This window comes from Sorghum bicolor, chromosome 4, assembly GCF_000003195.3.
Source record: "Sorghum bicolor cultivar BTx623 chromosome 4, Sorghum_bicolor_NCBIv3, whole genome shotgun sequence".
Lineage (NCBI taxonomy): Eukaryota > Viridiplantae > Streptophyta > Magnoliopsida > Poales > Poaceae > Sorghum > Sorghum bicolor.
Genome location: NC_012873.2, coordinates 58,830,096 through 58,856,106, shown reverse-complemented (window position 1 = coordinate 58,856,106; position 26,011 = coordinate 58,830,096). Strand labels below are relative to the sequence as shown.

The following is a 26,011-nucleotide window of genomic DNA, read 5'->3' as shown; positions in this document are numbered from 1 at the left end:
ATCTGAGGATGAGGACACTTCCTATGACCTAGCAGCACGACAAGGGACACTTATCGAGGCAGCACCTGTCTTGGACCGAGTGGTACATGTCCTTTCCACTATACAATTGTACGATTGTTGTCCTTTCCACTTTATAAATTGCACTTATATAAACTAATACGTGTCTTATCTTATAGGGCAACGTAATAAAGCAATCTGTACTTGACATCGAACGGTTTCCAAGAACAGGTGTGGACGAGCACACACTAAACAACTTTCTTGGAGTAAGTACTTGACATCGAATTTATCTAAGAACAAGTATTACGACCCTCATTTATCATATATCTAACAATATGAATTTTAATCTTTGCATAATAGAGACTAGCACGTAGGCTTAGGCGTGCTGCAGCTCGGTGCGGTTGCGGTACTAGTGCTGCGATGAATGTGCATGTGCCACAGGAACGACAATGCAACACACCTGTTGTGCATGGTACATCTTCTTTGGGAGGTATAATTTTATTAAATTTGTTGTTTATTTGAACTGAGCAATTTTCATGGTATGAGATAATGAATTAAGTGCACACATAATTTGAACAATGTTTATAGGATCTGGAGGACAGAGCTCGTCTCGGCCAACTATGGACACTTTTCAAAGCGATGATGATGAGGACGAAGAGGGGGTGGCCGAGGAGCGTGACTATGACGAGCTTGGGTTATCTCAGCTTCCTGATGCTCCTTCTACTCAGCCTACGCAGGTTGCAAGAAGGCGACGTCGTTCGCCTTCTAGGTACACTCCAGGCACCGATGCTCTTGGCCACAAGGGTAAGGGTAAGACTAGGAGGCAGTGAGGATGACTTCTGTGCTAACACCATGGTAGCAACTTACAATTTATGGCATAACTTCTGTTATTTTGCATGTATCGACACTGTGAACTTTGTGGACTATTTGTACTATATGAGACTGTATGGTCTCTGTGGACTATCTGAACTATCATTCCTGATGGCATACGTGCTAGTGTTGTGATATTTGGATGAATCAATGTTCCTATTGTACTGTGATGTCTATTTATAACTGTGGATGTACCAAAAACAGGGGAAACTCTTGCAAATTTTTTCCATGAATTATTCAATGTAGTGCACATATTCTGTGGTCCATTCCTATTGGTTTTGGCAGTGTAGGCTTTTCAGAAACAGTGAACCAATATGGCTTTTCATTGAATCATCACATCCGAAACAGTGAACGAATCTAAATAGACTTTTCAGTTTTCAACTAGCCTTTTCAGTAATCGAATCTAGGCTTTTCAAATGACAATCCAAATAGACTTTTCAGTTTTCAACTAGGCTTTTCATTAATCGAATCTAGGCTTTTCAGGTGCATTTATTATATACTACAACGGCTACCAACTATTGGGTTCCTATATATATACGCAGTGGTGAGAGCGTTGCTACTCACTTGAGATTGTTCAGTTCAAGTAAAAATGTCTGGAGGGTCGTCTAGAGGGAAGGGAAAGGGAAAGGCGGCGATGAAGGGTAATCCCTTTCTTTGGGAGGGTCCTCTTGGTCCTAAAGACTTTGAGGAAGCAATTTATGATAGGTTCCCCCTTGAGAGCAAACATGATTTTACTAAAGAGGCACCACTGAGGGCATATGATGACCGAAAAGAAGAGTGACCAAAATGTATGCATGGTGAGGATTGTTTGGTGCAGATGTACACAGAGGGGATAGATGGAGGGCGTCGTTTCTTCAAATGTCCACGAGCATGGGTAAGTCATATTACTAATTCAACCTTCAATAAGATACTCTCTTGTGCTAAAGCTACATACTTATTGCAGTCATCCTTGTCAAAAGAGAACTGTGGCTTCACCAGATGGGTCGATCCTAGACCTATTCATCCCCATGCAGAGTACATCTACTACCTGCAGGACCGTATCTTTGATTTAGAAACGGAAGTTAGCTGTGGTTACAATGACGACGAAGAGGGCGACAACAGCAATGGTACTGGCTCCCAAAACACAATATGCAATGATCCATACTGCACATGCCCTAATCACAAGAACAAGGGCCCTCCTTCACCACCACCCCCACCACCACCACCAACAACGGGAGGATACTATGGAGAAGGGGCAACACAGTTTGCTATGTGGCCACACTACTAGGTAGAACTGAACTAATTCACAGGCCACATCCATATGTTTGTTGTTTGGTTTAATCACCTAAGGCATGTTAGGGTTAGTCGAAAGAACTATGTACCTTTGTGTGGTATATGTTCTCACATGCCATTTCCTGTGCTTGTTAATTGCTTGAATTACCTAAGGCATGTTAGGTTTAGTCTCAGACCTCTGCACCCTTGTTTGGTGCATGTTTTGACATGCCATTCAATGTGATGTGTGCTACTAGTTATGCAATATACTAGTTCGTTAACTTCTATTTCAACTAATTATCCTCATTTCATTGCCTATGCAATACTCAAATAAAAATATTGTCTACTAATAATGAAACCAAATTAAAATTGTTAAAGTGCATTACATAACAACAAATTGAAAAGTCCAACACAAGACAATATTATCCATGAACCAAACAAAGAACAAGAAGGTAATGTAACTACTGAGTGCAACGAGGCCACTTTCCCTTCCTCTGGGCATCTGGATTCTCATCCATCGCTGCCTTCGCTCGGCGCACACGCTCAAGCTTCTTTTCCCTCTCCTCCCGAGCCGCAGCAACACGTCTTCTTTTCTCCTCTTCCTTGTGCTCCCGCTTTTGAGCCTCCTCTCTACGTCTCTTCTCTAATATCTCTGCACGCTCTGCATCCCACTCCTTTAGGCCTTGTAGAAGCCGCTTGTCGGACTCCTTAATCTCAGTGTCGATCCACTGCTCAAAATCACACAATGGTGGAGGGGTCTGCAACAAATATATTTGTTCAAAAAATTAAATCATGCTGCATAGGACACAAATTAATAAGTGCACAATAGAAAAAATAACTTACAATAAAGTTACTGCGGCGTTGTTTTGGCGTAGGCTCCCAGGCAAAATTCGAACACAACCAATACCTCTGCCGATAGGTTTCCTCGTCTTCCGAAATTTCTACCTTGCAAGGATCACCACAAAAGCACATAGGTACTGGAACACCGCTAGGAAGCGGCTTGTGGATGTACGGACTCCCGGTCGTCCGGCCATAGCTACAGTTCAAAGAATTCAATTCTAAGAAATCATAGCAAATAACGATTGAACCGAAAACTACAATTTACCAAATGATAAATAATAACGAATGAAATTTATCGAAACATGTCGAAAGGTTACCTTGGTTTGCTACTTTTTCCACGACGTGGCATTCTACGATTGCATAAGAAAAATATTAATCATCCATTCAAAAAACTATAAATGGTTTATCTAAGTCTACAACATACGTGTAATATAGGTCATATGAATGAGTCAAAAACTAATATTTGAAAGAGTATACCTGGCTCTTCAAGATCTATGGAACAAATCAAACTTTTGATGGTCCAAATATTGAATCCAAATTCGTGCTCGGTTTTTGGAGAGAAAAAGCCGAGAGGGGAGATGAAAATATGAACTGCGTCCACAGGTAGCGAAGGGCGTCGGCCAATTTGTAGCAGGGAGCTCGGCGCCGTGATCTGTGGCGCCGAGCTCCCTGCCACGTCAGATCCACGTCAGAAGGCAGCCAGGTACCTCGGCGCCGTGATCCATGGCGCCGAGACGTGAAACCTCGGCGCCATGATGCATGGCGCCGACCCCCTGGGTCCATTTCTGCATTTAAGTTTTCCAAGGGTCCAATAGTGAACTTTTTTCAAAAAAAGGACAAAAATTGGGACGGAGAGGAGGGAGACGGGAGCGCTCGGGAGACGGAGACGCCACGGCACCACCGCTCCACTCCAGGTTTCGGCTAATCCGCTTCTCACGCCGTGCCGCTCCTGCCCTGGGTTGGGGCGTTGGGCCCCAGTCGGACACAACACCAAGACCGAGATTCAGTAACTTTCCTTTAGAAGTCAGAACGTAACTTCCTCCCCATCTTAGGCCTTGTTTAGTTCGCAAAATTTTGGCTTTTTGGCTACTGTAGCACTTTCGTTTTTATTTGATAAACATTGTCCAATTACGGAGTAACTAGGTTCAAAAGATTCATCTCACAAATTTCAGATAAACTGTGTAATTAGTTTTTATTTTTATCTTTGTTTAATGCTCCATGCATACGACCAAAGATTCGATGTGACGGGAAATCTTGAAAATTTTTGCGAACTAAACAAGGCCTTAGCCCTCCACAACTAAAAAGAACAAGTGGGTCGATACCTCGAAGAGATGGAAGGATGAAAATTGAAATAAAAAACAGAAAAGGATTCCTGTTGCAAATTTACGTTAGAAAATAATATATAATCAGGGATGCGGAAGGGTGCGAAATGAAATAAGGAAAAATAAAAGATTCCTGATATAAAATTTTCAATCCTACGTACCTGCGATACCTCTAAGAAGTAGAAGGGTGAAAATTAAAATAAAAAACAGGAAAGGATTCCTGTTGCAAATTTACGATAGAGAATAATATATAATCAGAGATATGGAAGGGTGCGAAATGAAATAAGAAACAATAAAGAATTCCTAATATAAAATTTTCATTAACGTAACAACAAAAATTTCGGGCACTTTCCAATCCTGCGTTGGCAGATCCTTGTACGTAGCAAAAATTTTGGTCACAGGTAAGGAAACAAAATACAATCTCGATCCGTCCTCGCCGACCGGAACCTCAGCTCCGGCCGCGTCGTTGGCGTCATGCTCATGTCCGACGGGCAGCAGAACCATGGCGGGAACGCCGCCGACGTCAAGATCGGCAACGCGCCGGTGTACACCTTCGGGTTCGGCACCGACTACGACCCCACGGTGCTCAACGCCGTCGTCGGAATAGCATGGGAGGGACTTTCTTCGTCGTCAACGACGTCGACAAGCTGACCATGGCCTTCTCCCAGTGCCTCGTCGGCCTTCTCACCGTGTTGGTGCAGGACCTCACCGTTACGGTGACACCCGTCGAGGACGAGTCCACGGTGGCCGTCGGAAACTACCGGCAGACACAGGACGCCGAGTCGGTCACTGTCGCCTTCGGCGACCTCTACAGCAAGGAGGCGCGGAAGCTGATCGTGGACCTCCTCCTCCCGGCCATCGACACCGAGCGCGGCGTCAACATCCTGGAGGTGACCTACGCGTACAAGACGGCGGGGAAGCTGTTCGACGGTCACCGTGCGGCGGAGCGGCAGTGCGTTCCCAGCGGATGACCCACCGGTGGACGTGGTGAAGAAGGAGACCCGGCTACAGACGGCGACGATGATCAAGCAGGTGAGGACAATGGTGGACGGCAAGAAGCTTGACGACGCGCTGGACAAGCTGGTGGAGGCGCAGAACGCGCTGGGGGATGATCAACCACATTAGCATTATTTACCTTGGTATCACCTTGTGACATTGAAAGGACCAAGGATGCGCCTAGAGGGGAGTGAATAGGCGTTTCTGAAAATTTACAACTTAAAATGCGGAAACGATTAGAACTGGAGTTTTCCACGCAAATGAAAAACTCCACACAAAGAAAATCAGAGAAATAGTTGTAAACAGTATTAAATAAGTTTAACACCTGCACCACAGAGATTAGATCGCATAAAGAAATATTCTTGACAACTCGCAAATACCGAACGCGTCCGGTATCAACTCGGACACGTCCGAGATACACGAGCACACAGCACCTAGTTGTTTCCGTTCACCAGCTTCTCTAAAACCTACACACAGCTTATATGATGAAGTATAGATATACAATACCCTGCAAAAAGGTATCCAACACAGATAATACAAATTAAATATATTCTGCTGTGCTGGCACAACTCGGACACGTCCGGCTTAATCTCGGACGCGTCCGGAATTCACGAGCAGAGGATATTCAATCCTTGTGCTGTGAAACTTCTTCCTCTACCTGCAAGAACCTCAATCACAGTATATATGATACTAGAACCCTGCAGAGTAGCTCACACAAAGGATAAGACACAAATTTCAAATGTAATGTAAAGGGAGACACAAAATTTGTTTTACCGAAGTTCCGTCTCCGTAGAGACCTAATCTCCGTTGAGGAGGCTACGGGTAAGGCACTCGATGACCTAGAGGATACCACTAAGGTCACTCTAGCTCAAAGGTCCTCCCTAGAGGATACCGCAAAGGTAACTCTAGCCGGAGTCTCTTCCAACTCCAACTCCTCCTTCCACTAGGTGATTTCTTCCCTTGCGGAGGTGAAATCCGACCTGCACAAACAATCCGAGGCAACCACAAATATGGGTGCTCTCCGGCGACGCCTAACCGTCTAGGACCGAAGAGTCCAAGAGTAACAAATGCAAATCACGAAATAGACAATATGCTCAAGTGCTCAAGTGGTGGCTTGCTCTCAAATCCGAAGATCTTTCAACCTACAAGTTGGATTTGTCAATGTAGATCAAACACTCACAGAGAGAGGGTTGGGGAGAGTTAGCAAAGCTCAGCAATGTGTCACAAAACCAGTAGAATCAGCAGCCCCAAAAGAAGAGGGCTGAGGGGTATATAAAGACAGTTTTGAAAACTAGCCGTTAACTAGCCGTTGGCCATACCGGACGCGTCCGGTATCATACCGGACACGTCCGATATGGTTGAGGCCAAAAGGCTTACCCCTAAGGGCTTGTTATTCCCTACCATGGAGAAGCCTACGTCGGAACTCCCGACGTATGTCGGAACTTCCGATGTGTCAGCACTACTGACGAGCACCGGAAGTGCTGACACGCGCCAGAACAACTCCCTGGTCATCGCAACTCAAAAAGTCAGTATGCGCAACAGTACTCATACCGGACGCGTCCGGTATGCACGGCCTGTGCACAAAGAGTTCAGCTCTCAGGTTAGTCTCTCTAAGACCTCACATGGGTTGACTTGAGCACTAGAGAGTATTAATCTATGATCATGATGCATCCCTCTTAATAGTACGGCTTTCCTATCAACTCAAGATCAAAAGATAAATAAAAAATGAAACCACTTGAGAAGCTTCCATCAAACCAAAGCCTTTCTTTCAATTCTTGATAAGCGGAGGATGTCATCATGTCAAACTTGTTTTCATCTTGAGCATAGCCATCTTGAGCACATGACTTGGTTCCATTCAATAGATAGATTTGACTCCAAATGTACCAAGTCATTTCCATTAACTACTTCAATAGTAGATTTGATCCTCCACATCAACATGACCCTTAGAGCTTGATTAGTACCTCAACTAAATGCAAGTAATTCCTTCTTCACCCGAGCTAGGTTTTTCGGTCGTCAAGCCGTCGCTTGCCCTTCACCCTTGCTTAGTACCTCGAAGCCTTTCCTTGCTATCTTCACCATCTCAAGTCTTCAAGTCATATGTTGCTTTGAATCATCCAATCAATTTTATACTTTTCATTTTTGCTTTCATATGAGTGTTAGCTATCTTCACAATAAATAAGCCTCTTTCAATAATTCCATTTGCATTGTTGTTTTGTGCTTGAACTAGATTGCTTCATACAACAATACATAATTTTGGCTTTTGTAAACTTGGATCACATAACTGTGAGATAGCTTTTCCCTGTTTCACACTTAGCAAGATCATTAGTTCCTTTAATCATGGTTATCATTCAATCATCCAAAACACATTAAGTGGCTTAATGCACTTACAGACATAAAGCTATGTGGTGTAGTGGATGAGCTTGTAGTAGCATCACAATTATGGCTTGAGCATGAATCATCATCTTCACCATCAAGTGTGCTAGGAGTAGCATCATCATTTGCATCGCTTGTGGCATCATCATCAATCTTATCAAGTGAGCTTGTGATAGACCGATCGTCATCATCACTTGACCATGAGGTGGAGCAATCCTCCACCACCACCATGTCATGGTCATGCTCAACATCCTCATGTGCCTCTACCTTTTGCACATCATCAACATCATTGGAGATTGTCTCATATTTCTCATTGATAAATACCCAAATCTCATGGGCAGTCTTCATGTTAATAATCTCTCCGAATATGTAATCGTCCAAATATCTATACATGATGTCAGTAGCTTGGATGTCAAGATCTAGGCATTTCTCTTGTGCTTGAGTTAGATCATCTTCATCTAACACATGAGAAAAGCCTACATCTACCATCTACCACATTTGAGGAGAAATAAACATAAAATGGCATTGCATCCAATTTCACCACTGTGCAAAGTGTGTGCCATAAAAAAAGTATGGACACTCAATATCTAGCCCATAAGCCACCATCCTCTCGGGTCGGTGAAGGCCACAGATGAGAGACCTAGCTCTGATACCAATTAAAAGATCGAGATGGTGGACTAGAGGGAGGGTGAATAGTCTTTTCTAAGACTTATTGTGTCGGCTAACCAAAACAAATATGGAATTAAAACTATCTATCTAGCCAAGACTACACCCCTCTATCTAAGTTCTCTAGCACCTTGTAAAAGATCCTAAACAAGAAAACAAGGTGCTATCTTAGCAAGAGCTCACCTAACCAATTCTAGGAGCAAGTTCACACAAACCTATGCCACTAGTACTTTGCAAACCGGGGAGCTCCTTATTGACGGTAGATAAGTACTCTTTTTAACCGTCAACATAGCATGAGAAAGGATTAAAATCATAATATTATTTAGCTATAGGGTTTGTTACTAACAGAATTCCACAAGTTTTGGTGTTTATCTATTTCTGTAGGGGGTTATCAGCATAAGAACAAAAGGAGGTCCACATGTTAGATTTACATAGAGAGAACATATGAAATGTCAACTCAGGAATACTCCAGAAGGCTCGGGAAGACACCACCTGAAAGGTGGGTCCCACCTACCATAGGGTAGGGGCGGCCGCCCGGAGGGCTCAGCCAATCATGGTGAACCTCGCGGATCCTGCTTCCACCGACTTTGAGGATTAATCTTAAGCGCACGTTTAAGTCGTTTTGGTCCAAGGGCTGTGGTGATTCCTAGGGGCTATAAATAAAGACCCTGACCCCTCTGGGAGGAGTTCATTATTCTCTGAGAAGATTAAGAGAAGAAGAATTAGACAAAGAGGGGCCCCTCGAATGGATCTATCTCTATAGGATTCTTAGCCACCATCTCAATTAGATCTCCATAGTTCTTTAGCATAGCTACATAAGATTAGATCTAGCTGGAGTCAAGTTAATCTTAGAGTCTGGATTAATCTTCCGGTCTTGGTAAACTCTTATTCTCTTTGTTATATTTACATTAGTTCTTGCTACTATGAATATGTCTTTGATCTATTTGAATATATTAGAATTGACGTTATTCTGTTTGCTTATGTTCTCAATTATATTGTTCTTAGTCTACTTTGATTATATGCTTAGCGTAGTTAGATTAGAATTATATTTATGCATAGGATCATATAGTGCTTACTCATTACGCCGATGGGTAAGTGATAGATATTGTGTAGGCGAGGTGCCTAGACTGTATTTATCTGCGATTACCCCTTATAGTCCAGAGCTTGAGGTAGATCGCGGAAGTGACAGTCCTGTTGAGTCATTTGTATTCCTTCTCCCGATTATAAGGATCGTAGAGCACCATTATTATAGGGAAGTGATTGCTTTGTTCATGATCTTTCTTGCTAATATCACTATGCATAGATATAACCTTTTCTAGTGATGATGCTAGGTGTACTTGCACTAATCAATGTATGCTTTGATAGTATAGTTAGAATACTTAAGATTTATTCTTGTAGACTGTCCTAATACCATGCTAGTGCTATAGACTTAGAGTACTCTAATTGAGATGATTATTATGTTTATCTTATGGCTATGAATTCTTATTTATCATCTGTCACTTATTATTCCTATTCATATATTTATCTTATGTGACACTTACCCAACATGAGAGATAGATAAAGACATGGTTAAGGTGGTTGATTACATGTAGTGCTCATTGCTCATTATCCATTGCAAGTCCCTTCCTAGTGGTAAAAATATAAATAACGATACCTAGAATACTTCTGGTTAAAATGCTACATTGGTATTATCTGTGCGCTTACGGGTCTTTATTTATTTATTTATTTATTTATTTATTCCTAGAAAAGCATATAGATTTAATACCAGCACTTCTACATCATGTTAGGGATGACAACCTAGCTTAAGTGATGTTAAGTAACTTTGACGTCGTTGCTAGGGATAGGTTTAAAAGTCTATTTTTAGTAATTGTGTTAAGAAGTGTCAACAAGCATTTTTGGCGTTGTTGCCGGGGAAGGTGAAAGCATCAAAGGATAATGAGCATCACTACATCCGTTCATGGATTGAGCACCATCCACCCATCTCACTCATGCAGCTTTACCCTTGTCTTTTTGTCTATTTTTATCATATGTAGGGTAATGTATGAATAGGTTTGATCTCCCAGATAACTTCGTTGATAATCTAGAGACATTGATCAGGAAGACGAAGGCTAAGTTGAGAAGGAATCAATTAACATCATCAACATCTTAGCTTGCCAATCCTCCTGAGTCAGAAGATCAACCTACTCAAAGTTTGACACTAGAGTTTGAAGCCATGGCTGACAAGTCACTTCATGAGTTCTCAACTCCCACTACGGCCAACATCTGTACTGGGCTAGCTATGGACATTAATGGATCATTTGAGCTTAAGCCAGTGCTAATCAACATGGTGCAAGCAAGCCAGTTCTGCAGGAAGGCCCATGAAGATGCTAGTGCTCATCTCCAACACTTTCTAGAGATCTGCAACACTTTCACTATCAAGGACGTCCCTAGAGATGCTATACTACTTCGCCATTTCCCATTCTCACTCTTGGGGAAAGTGAAGCAGTGGTTCTATGCCAACAAGGAGAAGAATACTACGTGGGCACTATGTTCCACCAAATTCCTAAAGAAGTTCTTTCCCACAGGCAAGACCAATGCTCTCCGTGGGAAGATAACGAGCTTTTAGCAACAATATGATGAGACAGTCCCAGAAGCTTGGCAACGCTTTCAAGACTACATACTTGAGTGTCCTCATCATGGGATGGAGAATTAGCTGCTCATGTAGACATTCTATGACGGGCTCAACAACAGTACTCATGAAACCATGGATGCTGTCGCTAGAGGAGCATTCTTATCACTTAATATCTCTCAAGCCACTGCTATTGTGGAAAAGATGGCCTCCAATCAAGGTTTGAGTGAAGAAAGAACTCAGACCCGCAAGAGAGGTGGAGGAAACACCAGCTCAAGGAGGTAGACATGCTAGCTGCCAAGATGGACCTGCTAATGAAGAGGCTTGATGAAAGAGCTCGACAGGAGGGAGAGAGGAACCCAAACCCCTCTCTACCTCTTCAACCACAACCCCCTTTGAAAAAGTGCTAACACCACCTAGTGTACACCACCATGTGCAAGTGTGTTAGTATTTCATAAATATTTTCCCAAATGAGTTAGCCTCTCAACTTGCCACGCTACTTGATCCTAACACGTATGCAAAGTTAGATCGCTCAAGTGGCACTAGATGACCGATATGCAAACAAGTTTCCCCTCTTGATAGTATGGCCATCTATCCTAAATCCGGTCATAAACTTCTCTACTCACCTATGACCAGTGAAAAGGAAATGCCCAAGGTTATACCTTTGCCTTGCGCATTCTATTTTATCTATTCCGATGTTGATGCAACACATGCACCAACCAATCACCAAATGATATGATCCACTTCATATCATCACATGACCGTATTGATTCATCGATCTTGACCTCACTTGCTCTTCATCGTTGCCTTGGTCCATCAATGCCAAGTCTTGCTCAAGCTTCATCATCACACGCAGTCCCTCGCTTCAAAGCCTCCGACTTGCCCTTCACACTTGCAACCAGTCTATCAAGCCAAGCCTCATCTTGATATTCTCCACCTTGGTCATATGACTCCATGTCATGTCTCATATGCAATGAGCTCCTCCATTATCACATATTCACCTGTGGACTAATCTCCTATGTGTCTCACATTAACACTATTAGTCCACCTAAGTTGTCATCTAATTACCAAAACCAAATAAGGACCTTTTACAAGATCAAACAACTATGTCAACACTCAGCTTGGGGAAAAGCACCCCCATGTATCTGAAAGGACCTAATTGGCCTAGAGGGGGGGTGAATAGGCCTTTTGAAGGAATCTGAAACTCACAAACTTGAACTTGCGAAAGTTAGTAACCAGACCGGAAGTTCCGGTAGTCTGGATCAGAAGTTCCGGTCGGCTTGACCAGAACTTCTGGTGCAGACTTCCTGAGCTTCCGGTTACCTAAAGTTACTGCAAAAACTGAGAGAAGGCAAGGAGAAGTTCAGATCCAGTATCACCACACACTCCTGGAGATTGTTGAAGTTGGTGTTGAATTCACCGACTCCCTTTTTACTCCTAGTTGCGGATCCAAGAGTATCACCCTGTGAAGTAAGAGGAGAAAAGAAAAGACAACAGCTCACAAGACAAGAGGGTGGTCGAAGCCACCACCACAGAAAGACAAGAGATTTAATCCGAGGTTCGGCAATCTCCACAAAGGAGTTCCTACGTCCTCGTTGTTGAGGTGACCACTAAGGTCTGACCACGAAGGTCTCCTCTCTCAAGCAACCACACAGGTTAACTTAAGATATCCACTAAGAGTAGAGAGTAGTTACAAACGCTTCGGAGTGCCCTCACAAGTGAGTCAACACGGGCTGTCCCGAAGAACGCCTAGCCGGCTAGGGTTCAAAGAACCCAAGAGTAATAAACACAAAACCAGCCTGCAAGAAGGGGAAACCAAGTGCTCAAGTCGTAGATCTATGCTCCCACTCTCTAATCTCACTTCCCTAGCTCAAACAGTCTGGATTGAGATTCTGAGACACAGGGGGAGAGAGAGTAGGTGAGTCACAGCCTAAACAAGATGGAAGGCTCAGCTAGAGAGTTGTTCTGATTTTTTTTTTCTCAATGGTTAGAAAGGAGATAAGGATATATACAGAGGAGGGCACCGGAACTTCCGGTTCACTCAAGACTAACGGAAAGTGCCAGCACAGGCACACCGGAACTTCCGCTCACTGACCGGAAGTGAAAAACGAAACGCGAGACGCTCCGCAGAAAACTTACAGCGCAGACTTTCGGTCCTGAACCGGAACTTCCGGTCCGTACCAGAACTTCCGGTGAGCCACCAGAAGTGAAGGCTCAAACGCGAGACGGTCCGCAGAAACTCTCCAGCGGGGACTTCCGGTCCTGGACCGGAACTTCCGATCCGTACCAGGACTTCCGGTGAGCCACCGGAAGTGAAGGCTGAAACGCGAGACGGTCACCCGGCAGCTAACGGAACTTCCGGTCTGGATGACCAGAACTTCCGGTGTGCTAACTTCGCGAAGAAAGACACCAGCAACGAGAGCACTTTTATCCCCACTTTGCCAACCAGTTTCATGTCTCTCTTGATAGTGCGGCGTTTCCTAAAACTCAAACAAGAAATAAAACTAGATAGCTTCTTGAGTTGAAACGTCGCTCAAAAGAAGAAATTTTGGGGGTGCTGTGATTCACCAAATGTGTTTGTTTGATTCCATCAATAAACTAACACCTGTAGATTACACTTGATAGACATGTTAGTTCCCAATTTGATTGTCATTAATTATCAAAACCCACACCGGGGGCGAATGCACTTACAGTATCCAAGTAAGTATCCTTACCCTCTGAAAGTTTTCTTCTTATAAACAAATTCAAAAAGGAAAAAATAGTGAGCACATGAAGGTTCACACTTATATAATTTATGGTCATGAGACATATATATATTGTGTCTACTTTATTGACTTGAGTATTTGTTCTCTATTGTGTTTGTGTTAGTTAGAGTGTATCTAGTTTTCTTAAATCAGTTTGTAAATAAAGAGCACTCAGGATAAATTTTGGTATGGAAATGATGAATAGTTGCTCTGCTATAATTCCTTTTTAAGTACCTAGTTTTTAACCTTGAAATCTCCTAAGTTTTAGAAATGATTGTTTTGACCTAGGATTTTCTTTGAACCTAAAACTTGTGGGTTGTAAATGCTTGATCTAAGTCTAGGTGATTGACGAATATGATATGAGAAGGTCTGATCTACTATTTATATTGTTCCTAGTGACACTAGAGTTCTAGAGATTTATCTTTTGAAAAACTTAAAATTTGCTACATGATGAGTTCCTGTATGACGAGAGGTTTAATTTCTACCACAGCCATATATACATGCTTGCTAGAATAGGAAAACCAGCTCATAAGCTGCTTGTTTTGTAGTGAGTTTGGTCAACCCATGAGACCCTTGTTGAGAGGATGGTCATGCTCCCAAGATCAAGATCACTTACACCCACATATATCCTGCTGCTCCTACCATGGGCGTACGTAAAAACATGCCTTTCCACCACAAAATCTATCTCCTACACTAGGAGAAGATCCAAAAAGATTGTTAGGTTTCCAAATAAATGCTCCAAGATTGTGATTTATCTTTTCTCCAAGTTCACTAAATCCTAAGTAAGAGGCAGGAGATCATTTGTCAAAAAAATAGAAAAAAAGAAGAGAAGTCTATAATCTCTATGTCTAGAAGTTCATCATTGTCACCAAAGAAAGGAGGAAGAAGATATCCTAAAACCTCCACAACAAAGTTCTTCATAAATTCTTCAGTTCGAGGCAGTCTCTCTAGGAGCAAAGTAGAATTAGGTTAGTGTTGACACCATTTTTGGTATGTGTCAAAATGATCAGAGTGGGCTAATCGGCAGAAGGAAAGTTATTGTATAACGCTGATAAGAAGGTGCCGATGAAGATCAGCCTATGAGGATTGTTGCTGATGAGTGGTGGTGACCGATGGAAAGGTTGTCGTTTGACTTAAGACTTAGAGGCGTTGCTGACTAGATCGGAGATGTCATTGTTGATGTCGACAAAGGAAGATTTGAAGAATACAACCAATGAAGCTTATGATAACGGGAAGCATGCTGATGGAGCGGAAGCCGATGAAAGTTTCATCGTAATTAAGGTGGGCAAGGAAGTAGATAGGTGTCATTTTCCTTTTCTATATTTGTTGGAGTATGACTCATGTAAGAGTTATGTTTTTTCCTTAGATATGGACTCGGTGTTCTAGTTGTGTCTGGTTATGTTTCTTCGGATCAGGGTATAAATATGGGCCGAGGGACAATGTAAAAAATATATACATCAATTAATATCAAACCAATTTTTACTCCTATTTGCATCTACTTACTTTTTCGATGACTTCATCAATTTTCATATTTTTCATTGTACGAGTTCTCATCGATTCGACGAGCTGCATCGCTTCAATGTGACCTTCGACGATCCTCGAGTACTGTGTGAGTACCTCTTGGCCATGGCTTCCGAGCGTATCTCTGTTGTCACGACCAAAGTACTCGAGTTATCATCCTTGTCGATTAACGGGTCAAATCGACTGGCACACTTTGGATATAGGGTATTAGCCTTTTGTGTTTGCAGATCCACTTTTGCATCAACACATCTTTTGGCACGCCTAGTGGGACATATCAACACGATCAACATGCTGAATCTTGAGATCGACACAGAGAATGTCATCATGATATCAGAAGTAGATCTCAAGGAAGAGTAGAGGTAGGCTATGGAAAAGGCTATGGAGGATTACAAGCAGCTCTGCCTGAAATCATTCAGCTTGAATAGGAGCAGAGAAGTTATCCAGAAGCAAGATGTGTTGTTGCCTCGGCATATTACCTTTGACTCCAATCCTTGTAAACTTCAAGAGATGGTTAATTCTACAATAAATCATGCTTTGATTAACCACTCCAATGTGTTGTCCAATACTGTTTACAATGTTGTGGTTCAAACTTTCAAAGAAAGACAAGCACCACCACTTTACGTTGGGCCAGTTTATCACCAACCAGGACTGGCATCGGTCAATGCTCCATCGGCTCCTTCAGCCATTGTGGGTACAGAAGTTACTTCTCCTCCTGTTTCGGTAGGTTCACCTAATGATCAATCTATGCCAATAAGATCAGATCCAACGCTTTCAGGAGGACAAGTTCAACTAAATATAGATCTATCAGCATCAGCTATGTCAGGACCTGTGTCTTAGAACAACTAGATTTCTACTAATTGGTAGGGATACTGTATGCCTCTGGAGTTGTCTGCCATCAGCTCTGGGTTGCCTCAAGTGTTTGATGCAGTAGGAAAAGCTCCTGTATCATCGGCTGCTCTAGTTTCACCAATGACTCAGGTACCTCAATATGCTACATCGAATACTGTGCAACCAATTTCAGAAGGTTTTAGGTGCCTTTGTTTCAAGCACCCAATACAAGTTCATCATCAAGCCTGTTGTCGATGCAACAGAAAGCTCCTACTATGAGTCAACCTATAATGCAGTTCATGCCTCAAGCTGGTTATGCTAATTGTTACCCAATAACGTCAGCAAGTTACAAACCATCGGCAAGCTTTGTGCAGATGAATTCTAATAATGGTTGGTCAGGACAGTTACCTGTTCAGCATATAGTTCAGCAGAACTATCAAGTTGCAAGAACTCAACAAGGTCATATACAAGCTGGCTTCCAAAATTAGGCATCTGCAACTCAGCCGATGAACCCTGTCCAGCAGGTTGGAGGGCCACAAGCAGTGGCGAATATGGTGATTGCTGGAGATCATGTGCCACAAAGACACGTGGAAGCATATCAGTAGGTGCCTCCTATAGAAATTCAGCCAGTTCATCGGCAGGAGGCTGATGCTTATTAGGCTGATAAGATAGCAGAAATCATGAGAGATCAGTTCGGGATAAAACCCAAATTTAATACTTATTCTTATTGGACGCCATACCCTCCAGCATATGATTTCATTCCTCTCTCAAATCGATACAAGGTACTAGATTTCACTAATTTCTCTGGATAAGATGATACATCGACAATGGAGCACGTTAATCGCTTCATTATTCAATGTAGAGAGGTAGCTAGCAGAGATGAATTAAGAGTTCAATGATTTTCATCATCTTTATCTGGATCAGCATTCATATGGTTCATATCATTGCCACCAAATTCTATTATTACTTGGACCGATCTAGAGAAACAATTTCATAAGTACTTCTTTGCTGGAGTCCATGAAAAGAAGCTTATCGATTTGGTAAAATTGAGGCAATGTAATGATGAATCGGTAGAAAGCTTTGTGCAAAGGCTACGAGATGTGAAGAACAAGTGCTACACCCTGGTGGTGGATGATCGGCAGCTTGCCGATCTGGCTTTTCAAGGGTTATTGCCACATCTCAAGAACAAGTATGCTTCTCAGGAGTTTGAAAGCCTGAGTCATCTTGTACAAAGAATCTCTGATCAGGACACTAGGGTTTTTGAGCCTAGAAAGAATTGGGGCAAAAAGGTGTCATTCATTGATGAGGTAGAAGACTCTGATTATGATGAAGAACCAGTTATCGGTTTGGCTGAGTGGGTTAAGAATAAAAAGCCGATATCTTATCCTTTTGGTCAGAGAGAACCAGAGAAGTTCACCTTTGACATTACCAAAGCCGATAGGATATTTGATATTTTGCTTCAAGCCTAGAAGGATCATTATTACATATCACTACTATTATGAAGTAAAGCATGCATGAACATGCTAAATGTCAAGCATAGAAGCTAAGACATGCAAGAATGGGTAATGAATTTTTAAGGTTTCTCTAGAAGAAGAACTTAAATTATATGCCTATATATTTGTTTTGTCTTTGAAATTACTATCCAGAAGTATTAGTGGTGAGAGTGCTTTAAGTTTTAATTCCTGTTGAATTGAGTGGATTATATAAACTCGTAGAAGAGTTAATGGTTATTTTATTAGCTTGAAGACTAATATCAAGCATTTAATATTCTTAGTTGCAATTCTTACTTGCAGTAATATATGTGTCAATCTTACACGGAATGAATTAAAATTATATGTTTCACATATAAACAATTGCTTATTTTGCCTATGTAAATAAGTTTTGCATTATTTTTATCCACAAATATGCCTTATTAACCACGAAGGTTATCGTTCTTTGTGCAATACTACCATGTAGGTAGAAGGGAGATTGAATTTCCTAGAAGCACATGAATGATTGGACTATATTGGCATATGAACTGATCTCGGAAGGATCAATCTAGCCAAGAAATTGTATAATCCATAAACTAAGTATCCAATACTTTAGTTCAAAAAAAACTAGAAGTTTATGTCCTACCCCAAATATGTTGCTCTACATTGAATAGTACACGCGACATGTGTATTTCATGCCACAACCATTGAATACTAGAAGTATGATTAAATTCTATGGAACATTTGAAATGATTAATCATAGATGATGCATAAAGCATATTACTACTTGAAGTAATTATGGCATGAAAAGGGGGAGGAATTTCAAGTAAAGGCATAAGAAAATATGGATAATATATATTTAGTAGGCATAGCCTTCCTAAATCTATCTTTTAGTGCATGTATAAGGACTTGAAGTTCTAGTCGTGACTTTTCCAGCCATGTTAATTTTCTCTACATTGCACTAATTGTATGTAAGCCTATAGCTTTGCATTTTGTTGTTATCTATTATGTTGGATTGAATATCAACATTCCACGTTACACTTGGATGTGTATTACTATGTTGTGCTCCCGTCGAGCTGCAAGTATCTCCACTCCTGCATGGATATTAGCATAGAAGAAGCTAAATTTGTAGCTAGTAGCTACCTTGCACTCTTCCCATAATTAGATTGGCTAGCTAGTACGCTATGTCTATATAGTTCCCTTTGAACTAAGAAATATTTTGCTTTTCATGTGTTGCATACATAGGCAATATTTTGGTCTATGGCTATGCGGCTTAAGGTCAGGGGAGTGAGTTAATCTGAAATTAGCTAAATGGAGAAGTAACCCAATTTGAAGGGATGAATTATTGTGGAATTAATATGGTGGATAACACGCTTAAACGATTTGGGATTTATTAAGAAAAGGCATTTGAGGATATTGCATTAATGGCAATTAGAAAATTCTTGAAGAAATTCTATGTAAATTCGAATGTTGCGTATTTTATACATTTAAAATGTATGGTCCATTTTTTATGTATGAGTACTTGGATCAATTTTTTAGGCTAAAGAATAAAGAAGCTAGATAATAAAATAGTTTTATAAACTATGATATGTGCAAATCAGGGGGAGAACATCCTTGATTTCGTAGGAATATGAACATTCTTAAGTGCACTTTATGAATTCTAGCTCGCTGCATATAATGCATAATAACCCCCATATTTAAATATGTGCGTGAATATTTCATATAAAATTTTATCATAGCATATATGAATGGGCCTCCACTTGTAGTTGGAGATACATGAATTTGAATTATTTTAAACCCATCATAGGGGATTTCTTTTGAAGTATGCTATTAAAGATCTAATATTGGCATTAGGGGGAGAGAAAGCCTATGTTGAATGCAAAATATTATTTTCATGGAAGAAAAATGATCTTAAGAGAGCTTGAAGCAGGAATAGTATCACACACTAAATCAAACAATAGTTTGACTAATGCTCTTGTGAAGCATGAAGCAGAGCATATGCCAGATATTTTTGATAATAAGAGGAGTAATTTGAGGTTATAAACAAGAAGTTATGTTTACTTGTAGTAAACTAAATGTGTATACTATGAAGCTAAAATCTACGGGGACGCCTGTGGGTTCTAGTTTAGTCTATACTTGTTAAATGAAATAAGAATAAACTCCTTCATCCTCCATTCTCATGAAGAGGACACCTCATGAAGAAGGTTAGGCACCTCATGAAGATGAAATCCAACACACTAAGCGCGTGCATCATAGTGTTGGTATGCGGAACAATAAATTATCTCTTGTTTAGAAAATGACAAAGAGATAGGATAATCTCACATTGTGAGAGTATTGAGAGAAAATAATAGTTGTCGACAACGCTACCTCTATAATTGCAAATGTTTCTCTTATGAGAACTCAGATCCAGAAAATAAAGTCCATGGCAAAGTCGCTTGAAGCGATTATATTGGGTCAATAAAGCAAGCAATTGAGGTTGAATCTCCTACTAAGAAATAAATGTTCTGCATTATCTCTGGCAAATAAAATGAATAAATATGAAATATGCAGTTAGTAAGTGGATTCAGAAAATCCATATAGTTCCTGAAGAAAAGAAATCGCAACATATAAAAATTAATCTCATACTAAGTATTAAGAAATCTAAGAATACATATTCCTGTATGAATATTGAAGTCTCAAGAAGAGCATATCCTAGAAGGAAAAGAGTCATTGAATGACCTTGTAATGAATATCACTATTTCATTGTGTATATCACGTAATAATCTCTCATGTAGTAGAGAATATATATCATAGAAGAGAAATATTATTCGCTAAGAATGAGAACATCCTTGAAAGATTTAATCCATGAAGGATTTACTAGTTGATTCTTAATAAGCACCATTAATCCCCGAAGTGAATGTAGACCCGAGAAGAAATAAAATGAGGAATTATAAATATCATGAAGATATCATACAAACACTCAGAAAGTGTATATTGTAAAGCTAGCAATAAAGTTTTGATATCTTCTAAATACCATAGAAGGTATAAGAATAATGGTGATTTTGGTAATTGAATTATCCCCTAAATACCAAATGCAAGACTGGATTTTATTGTTTAGTGGTATAATCAAAATCCCAAAGATTTGTAGAATATTTATTTAAAATCTACTAAACAAGAATTACAAGTTTGATGTAATATCTAGAAGATATTGGATATTGTAAGTTATTTACCCCATAACCCTTTGAAAGGATTTATTACCCTGAAGGATAATTTATGTTTGTTTTACACAACTAATATGTGTATTGCTCTTGTTTATACCCATATAATTCATAGAAGAATTATGAGCCAACTTTTTGAAAGATATAGTATTGTGGTACTGCATACCATTAATTAAGCACACATTTGTGAACAGTGTGATTTAAACAATAAAGTTCAATTTGGCATTATGAGGGGGAGCATATTTTCATTGAATATATCTTAAAGGTAAACCACTAGAATTACAAAGATCTAGTAGATCATATTTGCTAAAACATTGAAGTTTATGCATAGATCATGAACATAAATATCTATTCATGAAGAATACAATATTGTGAAGAATATATAACCACGAAGGTTAAATGTTGTACTCTTTTTTTCCTACAACATGTGCAATACAATTAACGGATGCGATGTACTCTTTTCTCCAAGAACCGTTTTTTCCCATTGGGTTTTCGGATGGAGTTTTTAATGAGACATGTGCATATTGTGGTAATCGCCCAAGGGGGAGTGTTGTAAAATATATGGACTTGATCCTAGAAGGAAAGGAGAAGGAGGAATTCTAATCCTAGTCTGTTTGTATGTGGCTCTTACCAAAACTCTTAGGCCTTGGCAAGACTATATATATGTAGGAGCTCTATGTTGTAATCACCAATATTCAGAGGAATAAAGAATAGTCTTCCTATCTTGTGTCTACTTATTCTTCTACTTTCATCTACTATATTGATCATGAGAGACAGAGAGGGAAAGGTCCCAACCGCTGGCAACATGTTTTGTAACAGAATTTACTTCAATCTATATATGTTGGAGTGAATTGAGATGAAATTTAGTTCAAGTTTCTCCAACCCACCCAACACATGTGGATTGCAATCCTTATGCATGGGCCGTTCGGCCGGCGTCGCGGCCCACCAAAGGCGCCGTCCGATGGATTAAAATCCCATCACACGGCGTAACCCCAGCATTTCCGTTTTTCCAATATTTAGTCCCCAATCAGGCAAATAACGCAATAGCCCCCATTCTCTACCGTAGCCCCTCCTCCACCGGCGCCGTGCATCCTCTCCCCTACCGGCACCCCGCCTCTCCTCCTCCTCTCCCGAAGAGGACGCAATAGCCGGCGGCTCGCGTTGGAGGACGACGTCCAGAGCCACCGCTGCCATCTCCTCAACTATCTCTCTCAGCCAGATCCGCCTTCGCCGAAAACGGCCGGCTGGGTATCGAAGGAGTGCTGGTTTTCTCATCCTTGAGGGTGTGGTCTTGAGGGTGTGGTTTGAGGGAGCTAGAGTATTGGGGGCTGAAAAAATATTCTTATTCGTGATGGGATTGGAGGAGCATCCAAATCACTCAAATGACATGTTTTTAGAGAGGGGACTCTAGTAGGACTCTAGTACTTGTATATGATTCGGACTGTAATTACCAGCCGAGTCCTTGATCCCATAAATTTAATTCCTTTTTCACCGGGAGCCACATATATTAGAAGGTTTGTCTCCTCCCATCGGGAGGGGATTAACCGAACAAGCCCGGATTTTTCCAGCTCGTGAACTTGAAGTTTGGTTTGGCTTTTTAACCACGCGAAACGACTGCCTCGTTGTTCTTCATCTTTCATGTAATATTTGAATTCATCACCATTGTCTGTGGTTTCAATTTCAAACTATGGTCTGCTTTAGTTATTTCTGTTAAATGTACCATTGTTTGGTCGTGTGATTATGTTTCAAATTGCAATCTCTGTCTTATAAAAAAAATTGCATCTTTGTAGGTTTATCTATCCCAAACTCAGATCCTGCTATTGTTTGTAGTTTGAACTGAGCTACACAGATCAATAAAGAAATAGGCATAGCTTTACCTATTCTGTTAACTGTAGCATGGTTGGTCATGTGACTATGTTTCAAATTGCAATCTTTGTCTTATAAAAAATTGCATCTTTTGTAGGTTTATGTTTCCCAAACCCAGATCCTGCTATTTTTTGTAGCTTGAACTGATCTACACAGATCAATAAAAAAATAGGCATGGATAATTCAGCTGTTTCTGCCATGGACCTTTACAGGTAACCATATGCCTGGTTCAAACGCTTGATGTTGTTCCAAGAGTTACTGTGGTATTATGTCAACCTGATCTTTGTTCTTATTAATTAGGCATACAAGGGGGATGAGTTTGGTTGATAGGTTCACAGTCCTGACAAACACTGGGGACGAATGTATCCGTGAGGTTGAACTTTGGTTTCTTCTGAAGAGGAAGACCACCCCTGTTTGTTATGTTTGGTTTGAGCCATCCCCCAAGATGAGCATAGATGAGGTATGGCAAAGCTATTGCTGTCGTGTTCTCAGTTTTTCCTATTGAACATGTAGTAATTGATAAGTAATATTTTGGGTCACCATAGTTTCTTAAATAAATTTCAACCTATGCGTTGAAGACCTTTTCTTCTTTTACTTAAAACCACAGGGCCATCCTTTGATTTTTCTTTTTAAATCTCAAACACAGATTTCTTGTGTGTCCTTATATAAGGGTATAGAAGATGTTCTGAACGTCTGATTACAAACCCATCCCAACACCCTTCCTTTTCACAAGATTACATTCGTGCCACACAGATATAGAGAATGATCAACAGCCAACGCAAGGGTCATCCTTTGTGCAATCTGCAGTCCAAGTGCCAACTTGATGCAACTTTGGCTGTTGAAATTTGATGAGCCAAACAAGTTTTGGGGGCAAAATCGGATGGATTTTACAGAAATACTAGTAAGACTAAAAAAGTTCCACTCTAATATGATTGCTTTAATGAGTTCTGGTCGAGCTGGACTCAGATAAGTATTGAAAAACTAACCATATGGGTGCCCAGTTTTTGGGCCTGCTTGGATGGGTTCCAAACCTTGGCCAACCAAAATTAAGGTATGCCTAAAAATTTTGGCTACCAATTGGTTTGTTGCCAAAAAATTGGCACAACAACGTTTATGGCTAAAATCATGGCAAATCTCTAAAATTTCCTTAATCTCACATGAGAGAAAAGTGCTCGTTGAAGTGCATGCCGACCTTTTTTGCCCTAATTTTGGCAAGTTTTGCTATTGACAAGCCTAAGTCTTGGCTTACCATGATTTTGGTTGGGGCTATCAATTGGCTTGCTGCCGAAAAATTGGCACACCAAATTTTATGGCCAAAATCATGGCAAATCTCTAGAAATTTCTTTAATCTCACATGAGTGGAAAGTGCTTGTTGAAATGCATGCCAACCATTTTTGCCCTATTTTTGGCAAGTTTTGTTATTGACAAGCCTAAGTTTTGGCTTACCATGATTTTGGTTGGGCATGTTTTGGAACCCAATGAAACAGGCTCTTTGTTGACCTTGTCAAAAAAAACCAGGCTCTTTGTTATTAGTTTTCCAAGAGGAAATGATTCTTGAACTGATGGTACAGTTCATGGATGAGAAAGTTTCTATTGGTACTGCATCTTCCATGTATGGCCCTGTTCAGCCCATTATGCTGGTGTCAATGTAGCTTTTTACTAGTGTTGGATTGTTATAGTGGTATACGGTACACTGCTGCTGCTGCACTACTTGTGAGTGACAATGAAGGAGGCTAGTTTTGGGCTGCTATGAGCTGCAGCTAGCTGGTGCCTTCACCTCTTATTTATGGCTGAAAAGGGGCTATAGTTAACAGCTATAGTGGCTTTCTTACAACCCAAGAATTTTCTTTGACTTCACTTGAACTACTTGCTAGCTAATAAAATTTATTGACCAAACTAAGGAAACTTGCTGGCCAAGGAGAAAAAGGGTCAGCTGACCAGGCCTATTTTGAGTTTCTGACTCTCGTTTGGCTGATAAACCATGGTAGAAAGTACTGCTGGCTGATTTGTTGTGAGAGAAAAACACTGCTGAATGGCTGACAGATTCAGCTGATAAGCTCAAGCGAACAAGGATAATAATATTCTAACATAACAATTAGTGCTTTTGTCCAGTATGTTCCAGCCTTGTTATACAATATCTGCAATTGCTAATGATTTTATGCCTCAATTTCTCATCTTGCAGGGAATCATGAAGACAATCTATGTAAATAAGATTGTCAAAGCTGGGTGCACAGTTAAAATTTTGATGGCTGATTTATTTGCTGTATGCTATAAGTCTGGATCGTACAATCTTGATCAGGTGCGGACCATTGGTTCCTACAATATTGAGATGTGGAGAGCAGCTGGTATGGACCTTGAGAGAGTTCAGCCTGTGTGGTTATCAGATGAATTGAATCATCATCCATCTGATTACTGGCCACTTGCCTTGGATATCTCGACAAAAAGCACAGTGGATCAAATGGCAAGGTATTCTCCTTGTTTATAATCTTCTGAATGAGTAATCATTGAACTTGACCATTGCATAGATACATTCACTGTTTTTCTATGTTAGCAAGTCACTTCATACTTCATTCTTGTATACTGAGCAGGTGTCGTGTGGATCTGGAATCATTTGGACCAGAAATATTGTCTGGTGCAGAATTGTTTTATCCTTGCTTACAAATTGCGGTCATCTTAGTCCAGAAGGTTGTTTCTTGTGCTATAATCACGATTTGATGCTACATAATGAATATCTATTCTTAGCTTTAAATTCAGCTAATTTATAATAGCTCTATCAACCTTATACTCCCTCCAGTTTGGTAAAAGAAGTCGTTTTGGACAATGACACGGTCTCCAAAGCATAGCTTTGACTTCATATTTCTATAAAAATATTTATTAAAAACTGATATATGTATACTTTTATGAAAGTATATTTCAAGACAAATCTATTCATATGGTTTTCACATTTCCAAACTCAACAACTAAAAAGTTATTCATGATTTATATTCCCAATGTTTGACCCAAATCTTGTCCAAAACGACTTTTTTACCAACCTTGAGGGAGTATGCTTTTGTTCTGCTTCCAATAATGTAAAAGTACCCTTTATACAAAAAAAAGTTGGCTGGGTAAACACAAGTAGACCAGTTTTTTGGGGGCTGCCAGAGGGCAGCTTGGCACTAGGCCGCTTGGATTGAATCTGAAAGTGCAAAACTTGGGATACAAGGTCCTCACACCACTCTACTTATAGAGCTGGTGGTCATACCTGCTCCATCATATTCTAACCACTACTAGTATATTGCCTGTGCTAATGCTACGGTGACATCTAGAAAAAAGAAATTATAAAACTAAAAATAAACCAAAGCTTATGCTAACACTACAGTAAAATACAAAAAAAGTAAAATTTGTATAACCAAAATTTTTAATTATATCAAAATGAACAGTGCTCCTCCATAATAAATATGCAGGGAAATATTTATGGGAGCAA

General features: G+C 40.5%; 2 protein-coding genes and 1 long non-coding RNA gene across 6 annotated transcripts in view; 2 read left to right on the top strand and 1 right to left on the bottom strand.

The window, feature by feature from the left end:
• LOC110434376 lies at positions 185-819 on the top strand. The gene is made up of 3 exons (XR_002451810.1): positions 185-263; positions 358-487; positions 586-819. It is a non-coding gene; the product is annotated as an uncharacterized LOC110434376 (long non-coding RNA).
• Positions 2,398-3,519, bottom strand: LOC110435122. Of its 2 annotated transcripts, XM_021460498.1 has the most exons (4): positions 3,436-3,519; positions 3,276-3,308; positions 2,962-3,154; positions 2,398-2,876 (listed from the first exon to the last, which is right to left on the bottom strand). In XM_021460498.1, the coding sequence occupies exons 2-4, from the start codon at positions 3,305-3,307 to the stop codon at positions 2,580-2,582; spliced, it is 522 nt and encodes a 173-aa protein (XP_021316173.1). In that variant the 5' UTR covers position 3,308; positions 3,436-3,519; the 3' UTR covers positions 2,398-2,579. The 2 variants fall into 2 exon arrangements, with proteins under 2 accessions (XP_021316173.1, XP_021316174.1); XM_021460499.1 differs by lacking the exon at positions 3,436-3,519 and having other exon boundaries at positions 2,398-2,846; positions 3,276-3,394.
• Positions 21,555-26,011, top strand: part of LOC8068588 (tyrosine--tRNA ligase 1, cytoplasmic) — a 30,107-nt gene continuing 25,650 nt past the window's right edge. For all 3 annotated transcript variants that reach the window (XR_002452145.1, XM_002454251.2, XM_021458945.1), the window contains exons 1-5: positions 21,555-22,322; positions 22,646-22,760; positions 22,849-23,008; positions 24,731-25,014; positions 25,137-25,233. Coding sequence is in view for 2 of the 3 variants with exons in the window: in XM_002454251.2 (XP_002454296.2) it covers positions 22,723-22,760; positions 22,849-23,008; positions 24,731-25,014; positions 25,137-25,233 (579 nt within the window). In the remaining variant the exon portion in view is untranslated. The remainder of the gene's footprint in view (positions 22,323-22,645; positions 22,761-22,848; positions 23,009-24,730; positions 25,015-25,136; positions 25,234-26,011) is intronic.

What these genes read in the sequence shown, in the direction of transcription:
- LOC110435122 (XM_021460498.1), bottom strand. Translation starts at nt 3,307, where the DNA reads ATGCCACGTCGTGGAAAAAGTAGCAAACCAAG. An exon ending in GGAAAAAGTAGCAAACCAAG is followed by an intron (nt 3,155 to 3,275) that starts GTAACCTTTCGA and finishes TTTGAACTGTAG; the next exon opens with CTATGGCCGGACGACCGGGA. An exon ending in AACGCCGCAGTAACTTTATT is followed by an intron (nt 2,877 to 2,961) that starts GTAAGTTATTTT and finishes TATTTGTTGCAG; the next exon opens with ACCCCTCCACCATTGTGTGA.